General features: G+C 53.2%; 5 protein-coding genes across 5 annotated transcripts; all 5 read right to left on the reverse strand.

The window, feature by feature from the left end:
• Positions 1–12467: 12467 nt before the first annotated feature.
• PHYSODRAFT_529864 (hypothetical protein) lies at positions 12468–13472 on the reverse strand (the record flags this gene model as incomplete). The annotated part of the gene is made up of 1 exon (XM_009539261.1): positions 12468–13472. One exon carries the CDS (start codon positions 13470–13472, stop codon positions 12468–12470), a length of 1005 nt encoding a protein of 334 aa, XP_009537556.1.
• A 445-nt stretch (positions 13473–13917) lies between these two features.
• PHYSODRAFT_550657 (hypothetical protein) lies at positions 13918–15440 on the reverse strand (the record flags this gene model as incomplete). Its single annotated transcript, XM_009539262.1, has 1 exon — positions 13918–15440. One exon carries the CDS (start codon positions 15438–15440, stop codon positions 13971–13973), a length of 1470 nt encoding a protein of 489 aa, XP_009537557.1. The 3' UTR covers positions 13918–13970.
• A 1644-nt stretch (positions 15441–17084) lies between these two features.
• On the reverse strand, positions 17085–18764 carry PHYSODRAFT_530857 (hypothetical protein; the record flags this gene model as incomplete). Its single annotated transcript, XM_009539263.1, has 1 exon — positions 17085–18764. The coding sequence occupies one exon, from the start codon at positions 18762–18764 to the stop codon at positions 17085–17087; it is 1680 nt and encodes a 559-aa protein (XP_009537558.1).
• A 556-nt stretch (positions 18765–19320) lies between these two features.
• PHYSODRAFT_529565 (hypothetical protein) lies at positions 19321–20844 on the reverse strand (the record flags this gene model as incomplete). The annotated part of the gene is made up of 4 exons (XM_009539264.1): positions 19321–19459; positions 19535–19931; positions 20145–20300; positions 20583–20844. Coding segments are annotated over 4 exons (954 nt in total), but the record flags the coding sequence as incomplete, so codon positions are not given.
• Positions 20845–21603: 759 nt separating this feature from the next.
• PHYSODRAFT_340985 (hypothetical protein) lies at positions 21604–21912 on the reverse strand (the record flags this gene model as incomplete). Its single annotated transcript, XM_009539265.1, has 1 exon — positions 21604–21912. The coding sequence occupies one exon, from the start codon at positions 21910–21912 to the stop codon at positions 21604–21606; it is 309 nt and encodes a 102-aa protein (XP_009537560.1).
• Between the last annotated feature and the right edge of the window lie 799 nt (positions 21913–22711).

Consider the following 22711-nt stretch of genomic DNA (forward strand, 5'->3'; position numbering starts at 1 on the left):
GGACTTACACCCACACCCCCATTTGGACCGTTTGGCTTGCCTGTGGGCAGGTAAAAGACGATGGACATGTACTCGGAGGACGTTTAAACTGCGTATTCGCCAACACCGGGACATGGCGGGCAAGAAATGTTTACAAGAGAGGACGGAACGGTGGCAGACTGTTCACGGAGCCCTGTACAAGGGACTCGAATCGGTGACGTGGAAACATATTCGTCGTTGGATAGGCCTGGACGCATGGGGTGAGCGCCTAATTTATCGGATCAAAACGCATGGGCTCAGTCGGTTTGACCGAACCCAAGGGCATTGGGGATGCCCCCATAATTCATGTATCGGAGCAAAGTACATTACGCTCGGGCATATTTTCTGGGACTGTCCAAGGGCGAAACTTCTGTGGACAACTTTTGCTCGACCGTGGCTCCAATTGGGGTACGACGTGGACGTTGGCAGACCTGAATCCTGCTTCACATTTCAATTCGGTGGCACTCCACCAGCTCTTCTAGCACGAACCGAGCATGGAAATTCGACATCTGCTGTTCTTCACGGCTAATGGCGACCGCGTACTACCTGACCTATGCTCTTCTAGTCTGACGGAGAACCACTCACCAGTACATGATGTACTTCGGTGGATACATATTGATGATTCGCATCTGGCATTTCAAGTGATGAAAGCTGGATGCCCAGTCAGTAAGCCGTCTCTCACGTTTCGACGCCTGCTCAACCAGTTTATCTGGTTGCTCCTGTTGAATTTCTCTGGAATTGCTTTTGTATCGACTCATAAGGAGGAGGTGCGACTAGTGACTTCGTGCACGGACCATCCATACGAACTCCGTATCGAGCCTACTGAGCCGAAGATGGCCAAGCTGACCATCGTCGGCGAAACGGAGCAGCGCTACTTTCCAGTTCTATCGCGGCAGGCGTTATTACGAGCTGTCCAGGTCTCGATTGGGTCGACAGCACTCATTACGGACTTACACCCACACCCCCATTTGGACCGTTTGGCTTGCCTGTGGGCAGGTAAAAGACGATGGACATGTACTCGGAGGACGTTTAAACTGCGTATTCGCCAACACCGGGACATGGCGGGCAAGAAATGTTTACAAGAGAGGACGGAACGGTGGCAGACTGTTCACGGAGCCCTGTACAAGGGACTCGAATCGGTGGCGTGGAAACATATTCGTCGTTGGATAGGCCTGGACGCATGGGGTGAGCGCCTAATTTATCGGATCAAAACGCATGGGCTCAGTCGATTTGACCGAACCCAAGGGCATTGGGGATGCCCCCATAATTCATGTATCGGAGCAAAGTACATTACGCTCGGGCATATTTTCTGGGACTGTCCTAGGGCGAAACTTCTGTGGACAACTTTTGCTCGACCGTGGCTCCAATTGGGGTACGACGTGGACGTTGGCAGACCTGAATCCTGCTTCACATTTCAATTCGGTGGCACTCCACCAGCTCTTCTAGCACGAACCGAGCATGGAAATTCGACATCTGCTGTTCTTCACGGCTAATGGCGACTGCGTACTACCTGACCTATGCTCTTCTAGTCTGACGGGGAACCACTCACCAGTACATGATGTACTTCGGTGGATACATATTGATGATTCGCATCTGGCATTTCAAGTGATGAAAGCTGGATGCCCAGTCAGTAAGCCGTCTCTCACGTTTCGACGCCTGCTCAACCAGTTTATCTGGTTGCTCCTGTTGAATTTCTCTGGAATTGCTTTTGTATCGACTCATAAGGAGGAGGTGCGACTAGTGACTTCGTGCACGGACCATCCATACGAACTCCGTATCGAGCCTACTGAGCCGAAGATGGCCAAGCTGACCATCGTCGGCGAAACGGAGCAGCGCTACTTTCCAGTTCTATCGCGGCAGGCGTTATTACGAGCTGTCCAGGTCTCGATTGGGTCGACAGCACTCATTACGGACTTACACCCACACCCCCATTTGGACCGTTTGGCTTGCCTGTGGGCAGGTAAAAGACGATGGACATGTACTCGGAGGACGTTTAAACTGCGTATTCGCCAACACCGGGACATGGCGGGCAAGAAATGTTTACAAGAGAGGACGGAACGGTGGCAGACTGTTCACGGAGCCCTGTACAAGGGACTCGAATCGGTGACGTGGAAACATATTCGTCGTTGGATAGGCCTGGACGCATGGGGTGAGCGCCTAATTTATCGGATCAAAACGCATGGGCTCAGTCGATTTGACCGAACCCAAGGGCATTGGGGATGCCCCCATAATTCATGTATCGGAGCAAAGTACATTACGCTCGGGCATATTTTCTGGGACTGTCCTAGGGCGAAACTTCTGTGGACAACTTTTGCTCGACCGTGGCTCCAATTGGGGTACGACGTGGACGTTGGCAGACCTGAATCCTGCTTCACATTTCAATTCGGTGGCACTCCACCAGCTCTTCTAGCACGAACCGAGCATGGAAATTCGACATCTGCTGTTCTTCACGGCTAATGGCGACCGCGTACTACCTGACCTATGCTCTTCTAGTCTGACGGGGAACCACTCACCAGTACATGATGTACTTCGGTGGATACATATTGATGATTCGCATCTGGCATTTCAAGTGATGAAAGCTGGATGCCCAGTCAGTAAGCCGTCTCTCACGTTTCGACGCCTGCTCAACCAGTTTATCTGGTTGCTCCTGTTGAATTTCTCTGGAATTGCTTTTGTATCGACTCATAAGGAGGAGGTGCGACTAGTGACTTCGTGCACGGACCATCCATACGAACTCCGTATCGAGCCTACTGAGCCGAAGATGGCCAAGCTGACCATCGTCGGCGAAACGGAGCAGCGCTACTTTCCAGTTCTATCGCGGCAGGCGTTATTACGAGCTGTCCAGGTCTCGATTGGGTCGACAGCACTCATTACGGACTTACACCCACACCCCCATTTGGACCGTTTGGCTTGCCTGTGGGCAGGTAAAAGACGATCGACATGTACTCGGAGGACGTTTAAACTGCGTATTCGCCAACACCGGGACATGGCGGGCAAGAAATGTTTACAAGAGAGGACGGAACGGTGGCAGACTGTTCACGGAGCCCTGTACAAGGGACTCGAATCGGTGACGTGGAAACATATTCGTCGTTGGATAGGCCTGGACGCATGGGGTGAGCGCCTAATTTATCGGATCAAAACGCATGGGCTCAGTCGGTTTGACCGAACCCAAGGGCATTGGGGATGCCCCCATAATTCATGTATCGGAGCAAAGTACATTACGCTCGGGCATATTTTCTGGGACTGTCCTAGGGCGAAACTTCTGTGGACAACTTTTGCTCGACCGTGGCTCCAATTGGGGTACGACGTGGACGTTGGCAGACCTGAATCCTGCTTCACATTTCAATTCGGTGGCACTCCACCAGCTCTTCTAGCACGAACCGAGCATGGAAATTCGACATCTGCTGTTCTTCACGGCTAATGGCGACCGCGTACTACCTGACCTATGCTCTTCTAGTCTGACGGGGAACCACTCACCAGTACATGATGTACTTCGGTGGATACATATTGATGATTCGCATCTGGCATTTCAAGTGATGAAAGCTGGATGCCCAGTCAGTAAGCCGTCTCTCACGTTTCGACGCCTGCTCAACCAGTTTATCTGGTTGCTCCTGTTGAATTTCTCTGGAATTGCTTTTGTATCGACTCATAAGGAGGAGGTGCGACTAGTGACTTCGTGCACGGACCATCCATACGAACTCCGTATCGAGCCTACTGAGCCGAAGATGGCCAAGCTGACCATCGTCGGCGAAACGGAGCAGCGCTACTTTCCAGTTCTATCGCGGCAGGCGTTATTACGAGCTGTCCAGGTCTCGATTGGGTCGACAGCACTCATTACGGACTTACACCCACACTCCCATTTGGACCGTTTGGCTTGCCTGTGGGCAGGTAAAAGACGATCGACATGTACTCGGAGGACGTTTAAACTGCGTATTCGCCAACACCGGGACATGGCGGGCAAGAAATGTTTACAAGAGAGGACGGAACGGTGGCAGACTGTTCACGGAGCCCTGTACAAGGGACTCGAATCGGTGACGTGGAAACATATTCGTCGTTGGATAGGCCTGGACGCATGGGGTGAGCGCCTAATTTATCGGATCAAAACGCATGGGCTCAGTCGATTTGACCGAACCCAAGGGCATTGGGGATGCCCCCATAATTCATGTATCGGAGCAAAGTACATTACGCTCGGGCATATTTTCTGGGACTGTCCAAGGGCGAAACTTCTGTGGACAACTTTTGCTCGACCGTGGCTCCAATTGGGGTACGACGTGGACGTTGGCAGACCTGAATCCTGCTTCACATTTCAATTCGGTGGCACTCCACCAGCTCTTCTAGCACGAACCGAGCATGGAAATTCGACATCTGCTGTTCTTCACGGCTAATGGCGACCGCGTACTACCTGACCTATGCTCTTCTAGTCTGACGGGGAACCACTCACCAGTACATGATGTACTTCGGTGGATACATATTGATGATTCGCATCTGGCATTTCAAGTGATGAAAGCTGGATGCCCAGTCAGTAAGCCGTCTCTCACGTTTCGACGCCTGCTCAACCAGTTTATCTGGTTGCTCCTGTTGAATTTCTCTGGAATTGCTTTTGTATCGACTCATAAGGAGGAGGTGCGACTAGTGACTTCGTGCACGGACCATCCATACGAACTCCGTATCGAGCCTACTGAGCCGAAGATGGCCAAGCTGACCATCGTCGGCGAAACGGAGCAGCGCTACTTTCCAGTTCTATCGCGGCAGGCGTTATTACGAGCTGTCCAGGTCTCGATTGGGTCGACAGCACTCATTACGGACTTACACCCACACCCCCATTTGGACCGTTTGGCTTGCCTGTGGGCAGGTAAAAGACGATCGACATGTACTCGGAGGACGTTTAAACTGCGTATTCGCCAACACCGGGACATGGCGGGCAAGAAATGTTTACAAGAGAGGACGGAACGGTGGCAGACTGTTCACGGAGCCCTGTACAAGGGACTCGAATCGGTGACGTGGAAACATATTCGTCGTTGGATAGGCCTGGACGCATGGGGTGAGCGCCTAATTTATCGGATCAAAACGCATGGGCTCAGTCGATTTGACCGAACCCAAGGGCATTGGGGATACCCCCATAATTCATGTATCGGAGCAAAGTACATTACGCTCGGGCATATTTTCTGGGACTGTCCTAGGGCGAAACTTCTGTGGACAACTTTTGCTCGACCGTGGCTCCAATTGGGGTACGACGTGGACGTTGGCAGACCTGAATCCTGCTTCACATTTCAATTCGGTGGCACTCCACCAGCTCTTCTAGCACGAACCGAGCATGGAAATTCGACATCTGCTGTTCTTCACGGCTAATGGCGACCGCGTACTACCTGACCTATGCTCTTCTAGTCTGACGGGGAACCACTCACCAGTACATGATGTACTTCGGTGGATACATATTGATGATTCGCATCTGGCATTTCAAGTGATGAAAGCTGGATGCCCAGTCAGTAAGCCGTCTCTCACGTTTCGACGCCTGCTCAACCAGTTTATCTGGTTGCTCCTGTTGAATTTCTCTGGAATTGCTTTTGTATCGACTCATAAGGAGGAGGTGCGACTAGTGACTTCGTGCACGGACCATCCATACGAACTCCGTATCGAGCCTACTGAGCCGAAGATGGCCAAGCTGACCATCGTCGGCGAAACGGAGCAGCGCTACTTTCCAGTTCTATCGCGGCAGGCGTTATTACGAGCTGTCCAGGTCTCGATTGGGTCGACAGCACTCATTACGGACTTACACCCACACCCCCATTTGGACCGTTTGGCTTGCCTGTGGGCAGGTAAAAGACGATCGACATGTACTCGGAGGACGTTTAAACTGCGTATTCGCCAACACCGGGACATGGCGGGCAAGAAATGTTTACAAGAGAGGACGGAACGGTGGCAGACTGTTCACGGAGCCCTGTACAAGGGACTCGAATCGGTGACGTGGAAACATATTCGTCGTTGGATAGGCCTGGACGCATGGGGTGAGCGCCTAATTTATCGGATCAAAACGCATGGGCTCAGTCGATTTGACCGAACCCAAGGGCATTGGGGATGCCCCCATAATTCATGTATCGGAGCAAAGTACATTACGCTCGGGCATATTTTCTGGGACTGTCCTAGGGCGAAACTTCTGTGGACAACTTTTGCTCGACCGTGGCTCCAATTGGGGTACGACGTGGACGTTGGCAGACCTGAATCCTGCTTCACATTTCAATTCGGTGGCACTCCACCAGCTCTTCTAGCACGAACCGAGCATGGAAATTCGACATCTGCTGTTCTTCACGGCTAATGGCGACCGCGTACTACCTGACCTATGCTCTTCTAGTCTGACGGGGAACCACTCACCAGTACATGATGTACTTCGGTGGATACATATTGATGATTCGCATCTGGCATTTCAAGTGATGAAAGCTGGATGCCCAGTCAGTAAGCCGTCTCTCACGTTTCGACGCCTGCTCAACCAGTTTATCTGTTGAATTTCTCTGGAATTGCTTTTGTATCGACTCATAAGGAGGAGGTGCGACTAGTGACTTCGTGCACGGACCATCCATACGAACTCCGTATCGAGCCTACTGAGCCGAAGATGGCCAAGCTGACCATCGTCGGCGAAACGGAGCAGCGCTACTTTCCAGTTCTATCGCGGCAGGCGTTATTACGAGCTGTCCAGGTCTCGATTGGGTCGACAGCACTCATTACGGACTTACACCCACACCCCCATTTGGACCGTTTGGCTTGCCTGTGAGCAGGTAAAAGACGATCGACATGTACTCGGAGGACGTTTAAACTGCGTATTCGCCAACACCGGGACATGGCGGGCAAGAAATGTTTACAAGAGAGGACGGAACGGTGGCAGACTGTTCACGGAGCCCTGTACAAGGGACTCGAATCGGTGACGTGGAAACATATTCGTCGTTGGATAGGCCTGGACGCATGGGGTGAGCGCCTAATTTATCGGATCAAAACGCATGGGCTCAGTCGATTTGACCGAACCCAAGGGCATTGGGGATGCCCCCATAATTCATGTATCGGAGCAAAGTACATTACGCTCGGGCATATTTTCTGGGACTGTCCTAGGGCGAAACTTCTGTGGACAACTTTTGCTCGACCGTGGCTCCAATTGGGGTACGACGTGGACGTTGGCAGACCTGAATCCTGCTTCACATTTCAATTCGGTGGCACTCCACCAGCTCTTCTAGCACGAACCGAGCATGGAAATTCGACATCTGCTGTTCTTCACGGCTAATGGCGACCGCGTACTACCTGACCTATGCTCTTCTAGTCTGACGGGGAACCACTCACCAGTACATGATGTACTTCGGTGGATACATATTGATGATTCGCATCTGGCATTTCAAGTGATGAAAGCTGGATGCCCAGTCAGTAAGCCGTCTCTCACGTTTCGACGCCTGCTCAACCAGTTTATCTGGTTGCTCCTGTTGAATTTCTCTGGAATTGCTTTTGTATCGACTCATAAGGAGGAGGTGCGACTAGTGACTTCGTGCACGGACCATCCATACGAACTCCGTATCGAGCCTACTGAGCCGAAGATGGCCAAGCTGACCATCGTCGGCGAAACGGAGCAGCGCTACTTTCCAGTTCTATCGCGGCAGGCGTTATTACGAGCTGTCCAGGTCTCGATTGGGTCGACAGCACTCATTACGGACTTACACCCACACCCCCATTTGGACCGTTTGGCTTACCTGTGGGCAGGTAAAAGACGATGGACATGTACTCGGAGGACGTTTAAACTGCGTATTCGCCAACACCGGGACATGGCGGGCAAGAAATGTTTACAAGAGAGGACGGAACGGTGGCAGACTGTTCACGGAGCCCTGTACAAGGGACTCGAATCGGTGACGTGGAAACATATTCGTCGTTGGATAGGCCTGGACGCATGGGGTGAGCGCCTAATTTATCGGATCAAAACGCATGGGCTCAGTCGGTTTGACCGAACCCAAGGGCATTGGGGATACCCCCATAATTCATGTATCGGAGCAAAGTACATTACGCTCGGGCATATTTTCTGGGACTGTCCTAGGGCGAAACTTCTGTGGACAACTTTTGCTCGACCGTGGCTCCAATTGGGGTACGACGTGGACGTTGGCAGACCTGAATCCTGCTTCACATTTCAATTCGGTGGCACTCCACCAGCTCTTCTAGCACGAACCGAGCATGGAAATTCGACATCTGCTGTTCTTCACGGCTAATGGCGACCGCGTACTACCTGACCTATGCTCTTCTAGTCTGACGGGGAACCACTCACCAGTACATGATGTACTTCGGTGGATACATATTGATGATTCGCATCTGGCATTTCAAGTGATGAAAGCTGGATGCCCAGTCAGTAAGCCGTCTCTCACGTTTCGACGCCTGCTCAACCAGTTTATCTGGTTGCTCCTGTTGAATTTCTCTGGAATTGCTTTTGTATCGACTCATAAGGAGGAGGTGCGACTAGTGACTTCGTGCACGGACCATCCATACGAACTCCATATCGAGCCTACTGAGCCGAAGATGGCCAAGCTGACCATCGTCGGCGAAACGGAGCAGCGCTACTTTCCAGTTCTATCGCGGCAGGCGTTATTACGAGCTGTCCAGGTCTCGATTGGGTCGACAGCACTCATTACGGACTTACACCCACACCCCCATTTGGACCGTTTGGCTTGCCTGTGGGCAGGTAAAAGACGATGGACATGTACTCGGAGGACGTTTAAACTGCGTATTCGCCAACACCGGGACATGGCGGGCAAGAAATGTTTACAAGAGAGGACGGAACGGTGGCAGACTGTTCACGGAGCCCTGTACAAGGGACTCGAATCGGTGACGTGGAAACATATTCGTCGTTGGATAGGCCTGGACGCATGGGGTGAGCGCCTAATTTATCGGATCAAAACGCATGGGCTCAGTCGGTTTGACCGAACCCAAGGGCATTGGGGATGCCCCCATAATTCATGTATCGGAGCAAAGTACATTACGCTCGGGCATATTTTCTGGGACTGTCCAAGGGCGAAACTTCTGTGGACAACTTTTGCTCGACCGTGGCTCCAATTGGGGTACGACGTGGACGTTGGCAGACCTGAATCCTGCTTCACATTTCAATTCGGTGGCACTCCACCAGCTCTTCTAGCACGAACCGAGCATGGAAATTCGACATCTGCTGTTCTTCACGGCTAATGGCGACCGCGTACTACCTGACCTATGCTCTTCTAGTCTGACGGAGAACCACTCACCAGTACATGATGTACTTCGGTGGATACATAGTGATGATTCGCATCTGGCATTTCAAGTGATGAAAGCTGGATGCCCAGTCAGTAAGCCGTCTCTCACGTTTCGACGCCTGCTCAACCAGTTTATCTGGTTGCTCCTGTTGAATTTCTCTGGAATTGCTTTTGTATCGACTCATAAGGAGGAGGTGCGACTAGTGACTTCGTGCACGGACCATCCATACGAACTCCGTATCGAGCCTACTGAGCCGAAGATGGCCAAGCTGACCATCGTCGGCGAAACGGAGCAGCGCTACTTTCCAGTTCTATCGCGGCAGGCGTTATTACGAGCTGTCCAGGTCTCGATTGGGTCGACAGCACTCATTACGGACTTACACCCACACCCCCATTTGGACCGTTTGGCTTACCTGTGGGCAGGTAAAAGACGATCGACATGTACTCGGAGGACGTTTAAACTGCGTATTCGCCAACACCGGGACATGGCGGGCAAGAAATGTTTACAAGAGAGGACGGAACGGTGGCAGACTGTTCACGGAGCCCTGTACAAGGGACTCGAATCGGTGACGTGGAAACATATTCGTCGTTGGATAGGCCTGGACGCATGGGGTGAGCGCCTAATTTATCGGATCAAAACGCATGGGCTCAGTCGGTTTGACCGAACCCAAGGGCATTGGGGATGCCCCCATAATTCATGTAGCGGAGCAAAGTACATTACGCTCGGGCATATTTTCTGGGACTGTCCAAGGGCGAAACTTCTGTGGACAACTTTTGCTCGACCGTGGCTCCAATTGGGGTACGACGTGGACGTTGGCAGACCTGAATCCTGCTTCACATTTCAATTCGGTGGCACTCCACCAGCTCTTCTAGCACGAACCGAGCATGGAAATTCGACATCTGCTGTTCTTCACGGCTAATGGCGACCGCGTACTACCTGACCTATGCTCTTCTAGTCTGACGGGGAACCACTCACCAGTACATGATGTACTTCGGTGGATACATATTGATGATTCGCATCTGGCATTTCAAGTGATGAAAGCTGGATGCCCAGTCAGTAAGCCGTCTCTCACGTTTCGACGCCTGCTCAACCAGTTTATCTGGTTGCTCCTGTTGAATTTCTCTGGAATTGCTTTTGTATCGACTCATAAGGAGGAGGTGCGACTAGTGACTTCGTGCACGGACCATCCATACGAACTCCGTATCGAGCCTACTGAGCCGAAGATGGCCAAGCTGACCATCGTCGGCGAAACGGAGCAGCGCTACTTTCCAGTTCTATCGCGGCAGGCGTTATTACGAGCTGTCCAGGTCTCGATTGGGTCGACAGCACTCATTACGGACTTACACCCACACCCCCATTTGGACCGTTTGGCTTACCTGTGGGCAGGTAAAAGACGATGGACATGTACTCGGAGGACGTTTAAACTGCGTATTCGCCAACACCGGGACATGGCGGGCAAGAAATGTTTACAAGAGAGGACGGAACGGTGGCAGACTGTTCACGGAGCCCTGTACAAGGGACTCGAATCGGTGACGTGGAAACATATTCGTCGTTGGATAGGCCTGGACGCATGGGGTGAGCGCCTAATTTATCGGATCAAAACGCATGGGCTCAGTCGATTTGACCGAACCCAAGGGCATTGGGGATACCCCCATAATTCATGTATCGGAGCAAAGTACATTACGCTCGGGCATATTTTCTGGGACTGTCCTAGGGCGAAACTTCTGTGGACAACTTTTGCTCGACCGTGGCTCCAATTGGGGTACGACGTGGACGTTGGCAGACCTGAATCCTGCTTCACATTTCAATTCGGTGGCACTCCACCAGCTCTTCTAGCACGAACCGAGCATGGAAATTCGACATCTGCTGTTCTTCACGGCTAATGGCGACCGCGTACTACCTGACCTATGCTCTTCTAGTCTGACGGGGAACCACTCACCAGTACATGATGTACTTCGGTGGATACATATTGATGATTCGCATCTGGCATTTCAAGTGATGAAAGCTGGATGCCCAGTCAGTAAGCCGTCTCTCACGTTTCGACGCCTGCTCAACCAGTTTATCTGGTTGCTCCTGTTGAATTTCTCTGGAATTGCTTTTGTATCGACTCATAAGGAGGAGGTGCGACTAGTGACTTCGTGCACGGACCATCCATACGAACTCCGTATCGAGCCTACTGAGCCGAAGATGGCCAAGCTGACCATCGTCGGCGAAACGGAGCAGCGCTACTTTCCAGTTCTATCGCGGCAGGCGTTATTACGAGCTGTCCAGGTCTCGATTGGGTCGACAGCACTCATTACGGACTTACACCCACACCCCCATTTGGACCGTTTGGCTTGCCTGTGGGCAGGTAAAAGACGATGGACATGTACTCGGAGGACGTTTAAACTGCGTATTCGCCAACACCGGTTCATGGCGGGCAAGAAATGTTTACAAGAGAGGACGGAACGGTGGCAGACTGTTCACGGAGCCCTGTACAAGGGACTCGAATCGGTGACGTGGAAACATATTCGTCGTTGGATAGGCCTGGACGCATGGGGTGAGCGCCTAATTTATCGGATCAAAACGCATGGGCTCAGTCGGTTTGACCGAACCCAAGGGCATTGGGGATGCCCCCATAATTCATGTATCGGAGCAAAGTACATTACGCTCGGGCATATTTTCTGGGACTGTCCTAGGGCGAAACTTCTGTGGACAACTTTTGCTCGACCGTGGCTCCAATTGGAGTACGACGTGGACGTTGGCAAACCTGAATCCTGTGATTCGTAGAGAGTGCGAGAGCGTGGAAGATCGGTTTTCGTTTTCTTCGTAAAGGGTTTCAATCGCGGGCTGGGGGGCGGTTCAAACGCGGCTACGCAGAGTAAGGATACTTCTGAACTTCACAAAAGGATGGAAGGCGGGGTCACCGTGAGTATATTTTGTTTTATTCGGCAAAGAGATGTTCTTAACGTTGACCGGAATGTATTCGATGTATGCAGAGACGGCAGTTAAGTCCAAATAGTTACACCGTAACCCTGTGGTGGCATGAATACGCACTTGCTCTGATAGAAGACCTTCTTGACCAAGTGTCGTTCTCTGAAGGTTCTTGGTTTAATTAACGATTTTTACGGTAGCAGAATAGCCCAGTAAGACGTGTGACAAAGGTGGGAATGTGCATTGGTATTACTTATCGATCCTGTGTGTTTAGCCTTATCTCGGACTTACAAAGTTCACTCGAGCTTGATGATGAGCTTGCCGATGTTCTTGCGCGCGTACATGAAGTCGATGGCCTCTGGGATGCTCTCGAGTCCGCGGAACTCGGTCGGGTCCACGCCTGGGTTGAGCTTGCCCTCGGCCATGAGCTTGAGCAGCCGCTCGATGTGCGACGGGATGAACTTGGCGTGGTTGTGCAGCAGGAAGCCGCGCACGCTGGCTGACTTCATGAGCAGCGTCGGGTTGAGCTGGTTCACGAGCATGGGCTCGGCCGACTTGTCCCCGTGGTAGCCCGAGATGTAGCCGAACACGATCACGCGCGCGTGCACCGCCAGGTTGCCGGTCACGGCCTTGAACATGTCGCCGCCGACAGTCTCGAACACGAGGTCCACGCCGTTGGGGTACTTCTTCTTGAGCACGGCGTCCACGTCCTCCTTGGTGTAGTTGATCACGCGGTCGCAGCCGAGCTTCTTGAGGTGCGCCACCTTCTCGTCCGAACTGCACGTGCCGATGACGTGGTTGCCGGCCAGCTTGGCCAGCTGCACGACGTACTGGCCGGTGCCGCCGGCAGCCGCCGACACGAACACCGTCTCGTTCGACTTCATCTCTCCGATCTGCTCCAGCGCGATGGAGGCCGAGATGCCGCCCACCGTCATGGTCAGCACTGCCGGCGACAGCTCCGGCGTCTTGATCAGGTTGGCCGCCGGCACCTCCACGTACTCGGCGAAGGCGCCGAACTTCTGGTACGCGACGGCGTCGCCCACCTTTACGGTGGTCACGCCCTCGCCGATGGCCGACACGATGCCGGCAGCCTCCAGGCCGCAGCCGAACGGGGGCGGCAGCGTGCCGGTGTAGGCGCCGGCAGTGAGGTTGATGTCGGTGGCGTTGATGCCCAAGTAGTGGTTCTTGACCACGACGTTGCCGGCAGCCGGTGCCGGCACTTCCGGCACGTCCACGATCTTGGTGGCCGCGCGGAAGTCCTTGGACTTGGTGTGCACTTGGACGGACTTGAAGGACGGCATGGCTTTAACTTTGGCTCTCGGGCTCAGATAGGGGAATGACGTCAGTCGGAGCTTGTGATTGGGAGCACACAAAGCGAGACCGGAAAAAAAAGTGTTGATGAAACAAAAAGATATGGATGGACTAAAAGAGACAAACGGGTTTGGGAATCCCGACCCGGGTTGAAATGACTTGGAAGTTGTATGGGGACGGAAACAGATGGCTTGGTGATTTGTTAATCGCATCCAAAGACGTCAACGGGATCAAGAAGAAAAATCAATTTCGTCCACAGGTGCCCGTCATCCACGAAATGGATTGCAGCCGAATTGTCGAGAATGAGCGGCGTTGGCGGTCTACAGTGGTGCTACACCCCACTCCTTCGGGAGTTAACACGTTTTTACTTTAGCTTTTAGAAAAACAAGAAGTTATTTTGGTTGATATCAAACATTTTTCAATATATTTTTCGTTGTTCTTATGCATAGTCTTGAATCACTGCCGCTACTGTAACAGGCTACCGTTACCTAGTTCTTCTGACGGGAGTCGAACTCGGCCTGGATCTCCTCGCTGCTCTTGCCCGAGGTCTCGGGCACCAGCTTTAGCGCCAGCAGGTAGAAGATCACGAGCAGCACCACGAACGGCAGGTACGCGTAGTCATCCAGCGCGTCCGAGATGTACGGGTAGGCGACGCCCACGACCAAGTTGCACAGCCAGTTGATGCCGATGCAGAGCGACGAGCCGCTGGCGCGGATCGAGTCCGGGAATAGGTCGGCGGTGACGACCCAAACTAGCGGTCCGAGCGTCGCGCCGAACGCGATGACGTACAGCGCCGTAAAGACGATCGACAGCGCCGGCACGTCCACGAGGAAGGCGATGATCATGCAGACGGCCATGATGCACATGCTGGCGATGCCCCACAGGATCATTTGACGGTTGCCGAAGCGCACGGCCAGGGCACCGGCAGCGAAGCCGGGGAAGATGTTGATGAAGTCGATGATCAGCGTTCCGATGCGCGAATCCGAGATGCCAGCGTCAGCGAAGATGCTGCTGGAGTAGTAGAACACGGCGTTGATACCCGAGAGCTGCTGGGCGCAGGACAGCAGAATAGCAGCGGCCAGTTGCTTACGGTACCGAGGCGAGAACAGCGATTCCTTCACTTCGGACTCGTTGTTGGCTTCACCCAGCTCCGACTGGTTGGACTTGCTCGACGACTCGAGCCAGTTGAGCGCCACTTGGACGTTCTCTTCGCCGTAGAGACGAGCGATGACCTGCTTGGCTTCCTCGCGGCGGTTCTTCATCAGCAGCCACGCGGGACTCTCAACGCACATGGTCGGAGCCAAGAGGAGGAAGATGGCCGCGAGGATGATCGGGAAGCCGGTCAGGTATCGCCAGCCGCTGCTCGTGTTGGCGAAGAAGAAGGCGATGGCGGGGAGCACGATACCCATGGTCACGGAGATCTGCAGACCCAGACCGAGGATGTTGCGGAGGTGCGGCGGGGACAGTTCGTTGATGTACGAACCCAGTGTGCCCGTAGCAACACCCGAAGCGATACCAGACACGACGCGGCCCACTGCGAAAGCCCAAATGTTGGACACGGAGGCTTGGATCACTGCGCCGACGACGATGAACGCGCAGTTGACGAACAGCAGCTTCTTGCGCCCCCATAGATCGCTGAAGTGACCGCAGAACAGAGAGCCGATCATGCCGCCGAAGATCCACGCGTTGACGGCGAACGTCCACTCCAACTTGGAGTGACCCGGGAACATGAGGCACGTGCCCTCCACCACGGGGCGCGCATTGCACTGGTCGGTGTCGTTGTACTGCGTCAGGTTCGTCTGCGAGGTGGACCAACCGCTCTGGAACGGCTGGAGCAGAGCCACGAGGACGCTGCTGTACAGGATCCAGTTGGGCTTGATGCTGCGCTCCGCCTCCTTGTTGGCCTTGTCGAAGGTGGTGGGCTCAGCGGCCTTAGGCGTGGCCACCTCCGAGTACATCTCGTCAGTGACTGTCTGCGGCGGCATCCTGGCTTGCTTCGTTACTTGATTGGCTTGTACGGAAGGCGGCAAAATGAAGAATGAATCGTCGTTGGCGCTTAGGTCACCGCCTACTCCGTGCAAGTCCGACGCGCAAGCTACCTACTAGTACGTGCTTGGCTCAGACGATTGCTGGAAGTGCGTCTCCCGTCTCTGTTGTTGTAGTTTCGCCACACGAAGCACAATCGCGAAAGCGACATGTGAAAGCCCTATATGTATTGTACCAGGCTTAGATTTCTCCAGTGTCCTGCTGTGTTCAGGGGGCTCTGCGTTCATGCTCTGCAAGGCGCACGTGCGTTTTCGGTAGGTGTTGGGTGGCCACTTGCAAGTTGTTGATGGGCCAGTAGTTGACGGGGTCCATCCCTACAACTTCAATTCTGAAGTTTTCGTCTAATCGACACCAACACCAAGCAGAAAAAAACGGCTGGTTGTGGACCATTGAAACGTTCGAGCTTCTCTGTTGTTGTTAGCTTAGAAAGATACATGTAATGCATGCACTGTACCCCAGTGGAACTCCAAAGACAATATTCAATCTGTGTGGGGCAGGAAGCTAAAAGCTGCAAGAGTACAGTACAAACAGCACCCTCAGCAGGTTCTTGCAGTGTCGGCTGGACTGGTTTATGTTCGCTTGTCAAAACAAATTTATGTTGGATAAAGTATGGCGGATCGTCGCACAGTTCTGCTTGGTGAGACGGCGGACGCGCGAAAGAACCAGTTTTCGGCGAGCTGCGCAGCAACCAGCCAGCGTAGACTCTATTGCAAGGCACAACCTGACCGCTCGAGGTCGTGCGCGTTTGCCTATATTACGCCACACAACGCCGCTGCAGCTGCGGAGGTCTGCACGCCCATGTGACGACTTCCGCCGACAATTGAGCCCCTCGTTGCCACGATAGCGGCAGCGGTAGCTTGTTGCTTAATGCTCACGACATCGTCCGTCCCCAGCCAGACGTACGATCTGCCTATTGTGAAGCGAGGAGGTCCGATCTTGATCAAGACGGTTCAGTATCATACGATAAACTATCTGCTCGAGCTCTACGATTTCGTTGACCTTCTTCAAACGTGACCACCAGTATCCACGGAGTGCGGCTTGACAACTGCTTGCTCAAATGCCTCCAAGTCATTGCCAGTGCTGTGTTGGCTCCGCTGGAGGTTTTGGGTCGGACCTTTGCCGTCATTGCGGCTAGCCGGAGTGCAGTCCGGTCTTACGGAGACGCGGCAGCTTATGCACCATTCAGCTGCTGTCACCCACGACGCCATTGTCAGCGAAAGTAAGGCACGCGCTTCAGCTGATTGCTAGAGCCACCTGGAGTCAAGGCTGAGCACGAGGTTTAGCTGTTGAACTTGAGGCTTGCTGATGCTGCAACTGCGCCAAAGCCGCCGCAATTTTCCTTCCTTCCCTGGTCACGACAACAAGTGGATCAAGTTACTAACGGATCGCAGGTTTGAGACAACTGCAAAGTTTTCATTGTCGGTACGACCAGCGAATGCAGCTTCAACTAAAAGATCGCGAGGAGTTTGTTCCATTCTCGTGCTTAGTTCGTCTCACAGTCAGAGTACAACCCCATCGGCTGTTCGTGATATTATAGCACGCTACCTCCTTGCACCTCAGCAGCCGCCTACGATCTTCAAGCACCTCGTGCTCGCAAACATACTGAGCAAGTTAATGAGCAGCGACCACGCCAGCGCGAACAGGCAGTACGAGATCGTAACCGCGCCTAGCACCTTGCTACGTTGGCTACTAGCCTTCAGCTCTTGCGTCTGAGCCTTCTGTCGGGGCAGCCACACGAGAAACACCAGCGAGAGGAGCTTGCACGTGTACGAAATGAGGACGGTGATTGTGACGTCGCGGCGTGTGGTGTGCGAGTCGTTCATGATGTCTCGGTTGCTCACGGCAAAGGGCTCGTTGATGGCCTTGGTCAGAGTGGCCGAGAAGGGGTTGCTGAGGTTGCCCACCGTCGTCAGCAGTCCGTAGATAGCAGCTTCGTTGCCCTTGTCGGCCAGCTCCACGACCACAAAGCTCGAGACGATGAAGTTGACGCTCGCTGGGACGGTCTCCACGACAGGCAGGCCGAGCCAGAACCACTGGTTGCGTACAACCGCCCACGTGGTGAGCATGGTGCACACCGAATCCAGCGCAACTACTGCAATTGTGGTGACGACAATGACCCGCCTCCAGTCCCAGTCCAGACCATAACGTCCCATCAGCGCCAGCGTGAGAGCCGTCACTCCCGATCCAATGATCTGCGAGACGGAGATGTTGAAGCTCGTAGCCCGCGCCCAATACATCGTGACCGGATCCGACGCCACGTAGCTGATGCCGCCGAAGACGCCCGAGAAGAAACTGTAGGCGATGACCTGGTAGACCGCGCGGCTCTGCATTGTCTCCCACATGACGTTCATGTACTCCTTTGGGTTCGGCGCCATTACTCGCTGCTCCGAGACGAAGTACCAGGTCATGGGGATCACTGGAACACAGAAGACGGCCAGCACGATCGCACAGACTGGGAAGCTAATACCGAAGTCGAAATCCCCACCGTAAGGAGGCGAACTCAGCCCGAATCCGATCAAAAGGCTGCCGAAGATGCTGAAGATGCTGCGAACCGTGTAGATCGCAGTCTGCGTGCGTCCTCGGATGGCGATAGGCTCTCGTTGAGCGTATTCAACGACGACGCCGTCGGCTGCAACGTCAGCGATGACGTATCCAAGCGTCGCCAGCATCATGAGCACGACGTACTTGCCTCCAGTGTCTGGCGCGTTGTAGTTGATGGCGGCGATCTCGTGGGCCGTGTACTGACTGGGCTCGAGCGTTCTCCACGATGCTTCAGGGAAGTACGGTCTGTCCAGCGGCAGCATCGCCATAGCCACCAGGCAAATCGTGCACAGACTCCAGCCCAGGATCATGAACGGTCGACGACGGAACCCGCAGATAGGGAAGCAGTCCGACGTAATGCCGATGAAAACCTTGACGGACCACGGGATGGCGAGCAACGCGCGCGCTGACGTCGTGGCTTGGCCTTCCATGTTGAGGTAGTAGCCGAGGAACGGCGTGGTGGCGCTTGGTAGAGCCCCCATCATGAGCCCCACCGCTGCGTACTGAGTTAGGAGGCCGCAGGACTCGCCAGACAGCAGACTGGGGGCTCCTTCGTCCCTCAAGGCGCCTTGGTTGTTGGAGTGACCGTCTTCTTCGCAGGAGTCCGCTAGCTGGTCGTACGCGTCTTGATGCGGGAGCTTGAGGGAGCTCAGGTACGAAGAACTCCTTTCTGAGGCTTCCACACGTCGGAACATCGCGTCGAGGTGCAGGAAATTGGTTGGAGTTACTGGGGGCGAATTCACAAGTGGTAGACCAGGGTCCTGTGAGACTGCGGTGCGCCGTCTCGAGATCATCTTCGTATGTGCAAGCACGGCTAGTTTTCGTCTCACGTCGAGACTATGGAGCTTCGATAGCTCTTAGGAAAATTGTGCTATCTGAGTAGCCGAGTACGACGATGGAAATACGCCCTTTGCTTGTAGTGATGGACCTGTCCATCGAGAAAATAGTGAAGGAGGGACCAAATGACTGTCATATTTAGCGGGCTGTAAAGCTCTCGTTTGCATTCTCGAAATACTAGTAACGTTAGAAAACAAAAAGATACAAAGCTCGGCATTACCAGGACTGGTTTCAAAGTCAACACGAATTCAAGTACATGTACTACGTACTTCACCTGCGGAGAAAATTTCAATCTGACTGAAGAAGTGGAAGGAGCTGGACGATCAGTCCAAATAGCGATACCTGGAAAAGATATACCGTATATCTTTTCGATACCGATGCGGAGAAGAAATAAAAAGATGAAAAAAGAAAAATTCAGTGCTTGCGCTTGTTTGGGTTGTCGTAGTGGTCCTTGTACCATTCCACCACTTCGGGGAACTTGTTGCCACGCCCGGAGTAGAAAATTGACGGGTTGTGGCAATACTCCGTTTCCTTGTTCATGAACTCCAGAAGACTGATGTTGTCACTGCGAGCCGCAGTGACCACAAACTCCGAGAAGAGTGTCAGTCCCAAGTGAGAGTAAAGCTACTTCACCGTCTCGGTTTGGCCGTGTAACACTGCCTTTGCAATTGCCTCCTCTGACCAATCCAGCGAGTAATTCGCAGCTAAAAACTTCACGACATTGAGGTAGCCACAACTAGCTGCATTAGTCATGGCAGATACTGCGCACCCGCCTTGGCCGTTCTCATAGAGCCACTTCACCACCCGAAGACAGCCACACGCCGCCGCCGCGTTCATCGCCGCTTCTGTGCTGGCTTTCCGCCTATTCGCGCGCAGCCATTTGATCACATCCAAGTGGTTGGTCTGCGCTGCTTTGGTCATTGCACTTCGGGTGCAGCCTCCACGACGGTGGTTATGCAGAAACTTCACAACCTCGAGATGCCCGTGACTTGCCGCTGCGTCCATCGTTTCTTTAGACCATTTTCCTTTCCCATTGGAGAGCAGCCATGTGAGCAGCTCGAGGTTCCCTTGCTGTGCTGCTCGGTTTGTGAACTCATCTGGAATCCCCAGGCCTCGATTCACGTGAAGCCACCTTGCCGTGTTTAGGTGGTTGTTCTACAGCGCTAATTCAATCGCCTCCAGCGTGCATCCTTCACCTCGATTAGCTTGGAGCCACTTCAAGACATCGATATGACCACTGGCAGCTGCAGAATCCATCGCATCGACAGTGCAGCCTTCCGATCGAGTCTCGTGTAGCCATTGTACAACCTCCAAATGACCATTCCCCGCTCCAGAGTCCATCGCCCTGGTCGTACACCCTTCCGAGCGATTGGCATGCAGAAACTTGACCAGCCCTAGATGCCCATTTGCCGCTGCGAAATCTATCACCTCTGTCGTGAAAAGCTTTGAATAGTTCACGTGTAGCCATTGCACCATTTCGAAGTGCCCTCTCTCCACGGCATGAAGCAACACGGACTCGCTGAGATCGTGAAATTTAATCGCATGGAGCTACTCCAGCATTTCCAGGCATTCAATTGACTGACGTGGCCTAAGCATTTTGTTCATTGTCGGCTTGTAGCCGAATAGGAATTTGGCAGAATCGACGTGTCCCGCCTTGACAGCTTGATAGAACGCACACTCGAGGTCTGTATCCCATTTTGTATTGCTTATCAGCCACTTGATGAGGCCCAATTCGCCTCCACGAGCAGCAAATTTCAGAGATCGGACTGTATCAGGGAACCATTTCGCCAGCCAGTACACCACGTCCTTCCTGCCCTTGAGCGAGGCATACTTGAATTTTCTCTTCTCACACCACATGAATATCTTGGGCTCGCAGGTATACAGCCACTTGAGCACTCGTAGCTCGGGCTCTGCTGCTATGGATCGAATTGTATCGTCCCCCCCCTATCCTAGTCATTGCGGGGCCCTAGCGGGTGGTGCTCCAGCAATCGTTATAGAGGCGGGTGGCTAGGTACGTAGGCCGGCTGCTTGGTTTAGTGGTAGAATGCGAAATTGCACAATAGCTGAAGTCCCATGGCGTCTATCAGCGAGACCGAGGTAGACACGGCCTGCGACGTCAACTACAACAGTCAGCCAAAACCACGTCTCGAATTCAGCGTCGTAGTGAACCTGATACGGATAGTGGCGAATTAAGGCGAAAAACGCGCGACCATGTTAGTTTAGGGAACTTGTGGCTGTACTGTGCAATCGTTGTAGCTCGCGAGATAACGGAAAAGCAGGGGAATAGGTACGTACGTAGGTGCCGGTTGATTTAGAATGCGAAATGGCTGAAATCATGCCCTGATCTCTAGAAGACAAAAAACTAGTGACTCGAGATCGGACTCAGTTACCGGCTCCAGTTACTGGGTCACCAGTCGAAAGACTGCCAGTGACAAAGGGCCACGATACCGGCCTCAGTTTACTGGCTTCAGTTATCGAGGCGCGAATTAACCCGATTTGGGCTGCCTAGCAGCATCTATCGGCCACTGCTATCTCAGTATAATACTTAGGCACAAAAAATTGTAAGCGATAATTAGTTTTTTTGAGATACCACCGATGCTTTTTTCGGTAAATTCAAATAAAAATCAAATATATCCGTGAAACCAATGCTAATTAAACTTGAATTGAATTTTGATACCTCACTAAACGACTCTTTTTTCACGACCACTTGCGCTTGCGTGGGTTGCCGTAGTGGTCCTTGTACCATTCCACTACTTCGGGGTGCTTGTTACCGTCTCCTGTGAAGAAGACGGTTGAGTTGCGACAGAAATCCGTTCCCTTGTTTAAGAATTCCAGAAGACGGATGTTACCACTGCGCGCCGCATTAACCGCAAACTCCGGCAAGAGCTTCATCCCCAAGTGGAAGTAAAGCCACTTCACCGTCTCCGTATAGCCACCGAACTGCGCGCTTGCCATTGCCTTCTCCGACCATTTCAGCGAGTGATTCGCAGCTAAAAATTTCCTCATGCGTCCATCTCACCGGCGTAAGGGGGGCACATGAATATATTTTGCCTCGACTTGAATTCGAGGGCGTGGCGAGCGCCCCCAATGCCTTGATTTGCGAGTCCGCGCTGGAATGGTGGCGAGGCTAGATCATTCGCTTGGCGAGGTCCCTCGTTGATTTGGCCGATTGCACTGGATACTCTTCGACACACCGCGACATCCACCGGCCCAGTAGTTTGATCGCGAGGCCATCCGCTTTTCCAGCGAGCAGAGCGCTGGCACCTCCGCTTCTCAAGGAGTGTGTCGAGTAGTTGGACTCGGGTACTCCAGCCTTTCGTGCCGTACGCTTGATCGCTGTTGCTACTGTTTTCGTGTCGAGCTTCGCGCATAGATACTTGTGTTGGACAGCATTCAGGTCACGACGCGCTCGGAGAATGTGTTTTAAGGCTCAGACCGGGCATAGTGATCGATCGCCAGATTGGTGCATGGTGCGCCATGATCCCCGCCCGTACTGGTCGTTCTTGGCTCCTCGTAGGCCGATTGTGATTGCGCTTGTGCTTGACGCGGTGACTTGGTTACCATTCGAGTCAGCGAAGAAAACATCTTTGGTCTGGAGACAATATAATGATCGCCGCTTGCCGATGGCGAGATATTCAGATCTCCTCAACAGAAAGAAATACCCGATAAGGACGCTGCCCCACAAAAGGCGATCCCTCGGCTGCGTGAAGTTGAGAAAGCGCCGCAGCAGACGGAGGAATGCGGGCGTAACGGGTTGTTTCTTGCGGACTGGGTCGGACATCCTCTTGATGCCTTGGAGCAGGAT

Source organism: Phytophthora sojae (assembly GCF_000149755.1).
Source record: "Phytophthora sojae unplaced genomic scaffold PHYSOscaffold_13, whole genome shotgun sequence".
NCBI classification, from domain to species: domain Eukaryota; phylum Oomycota; class Peronosporomycetes; order Peronosporales; family Peronosporaceae; genus Phytophthora; species Phytophthora sojae.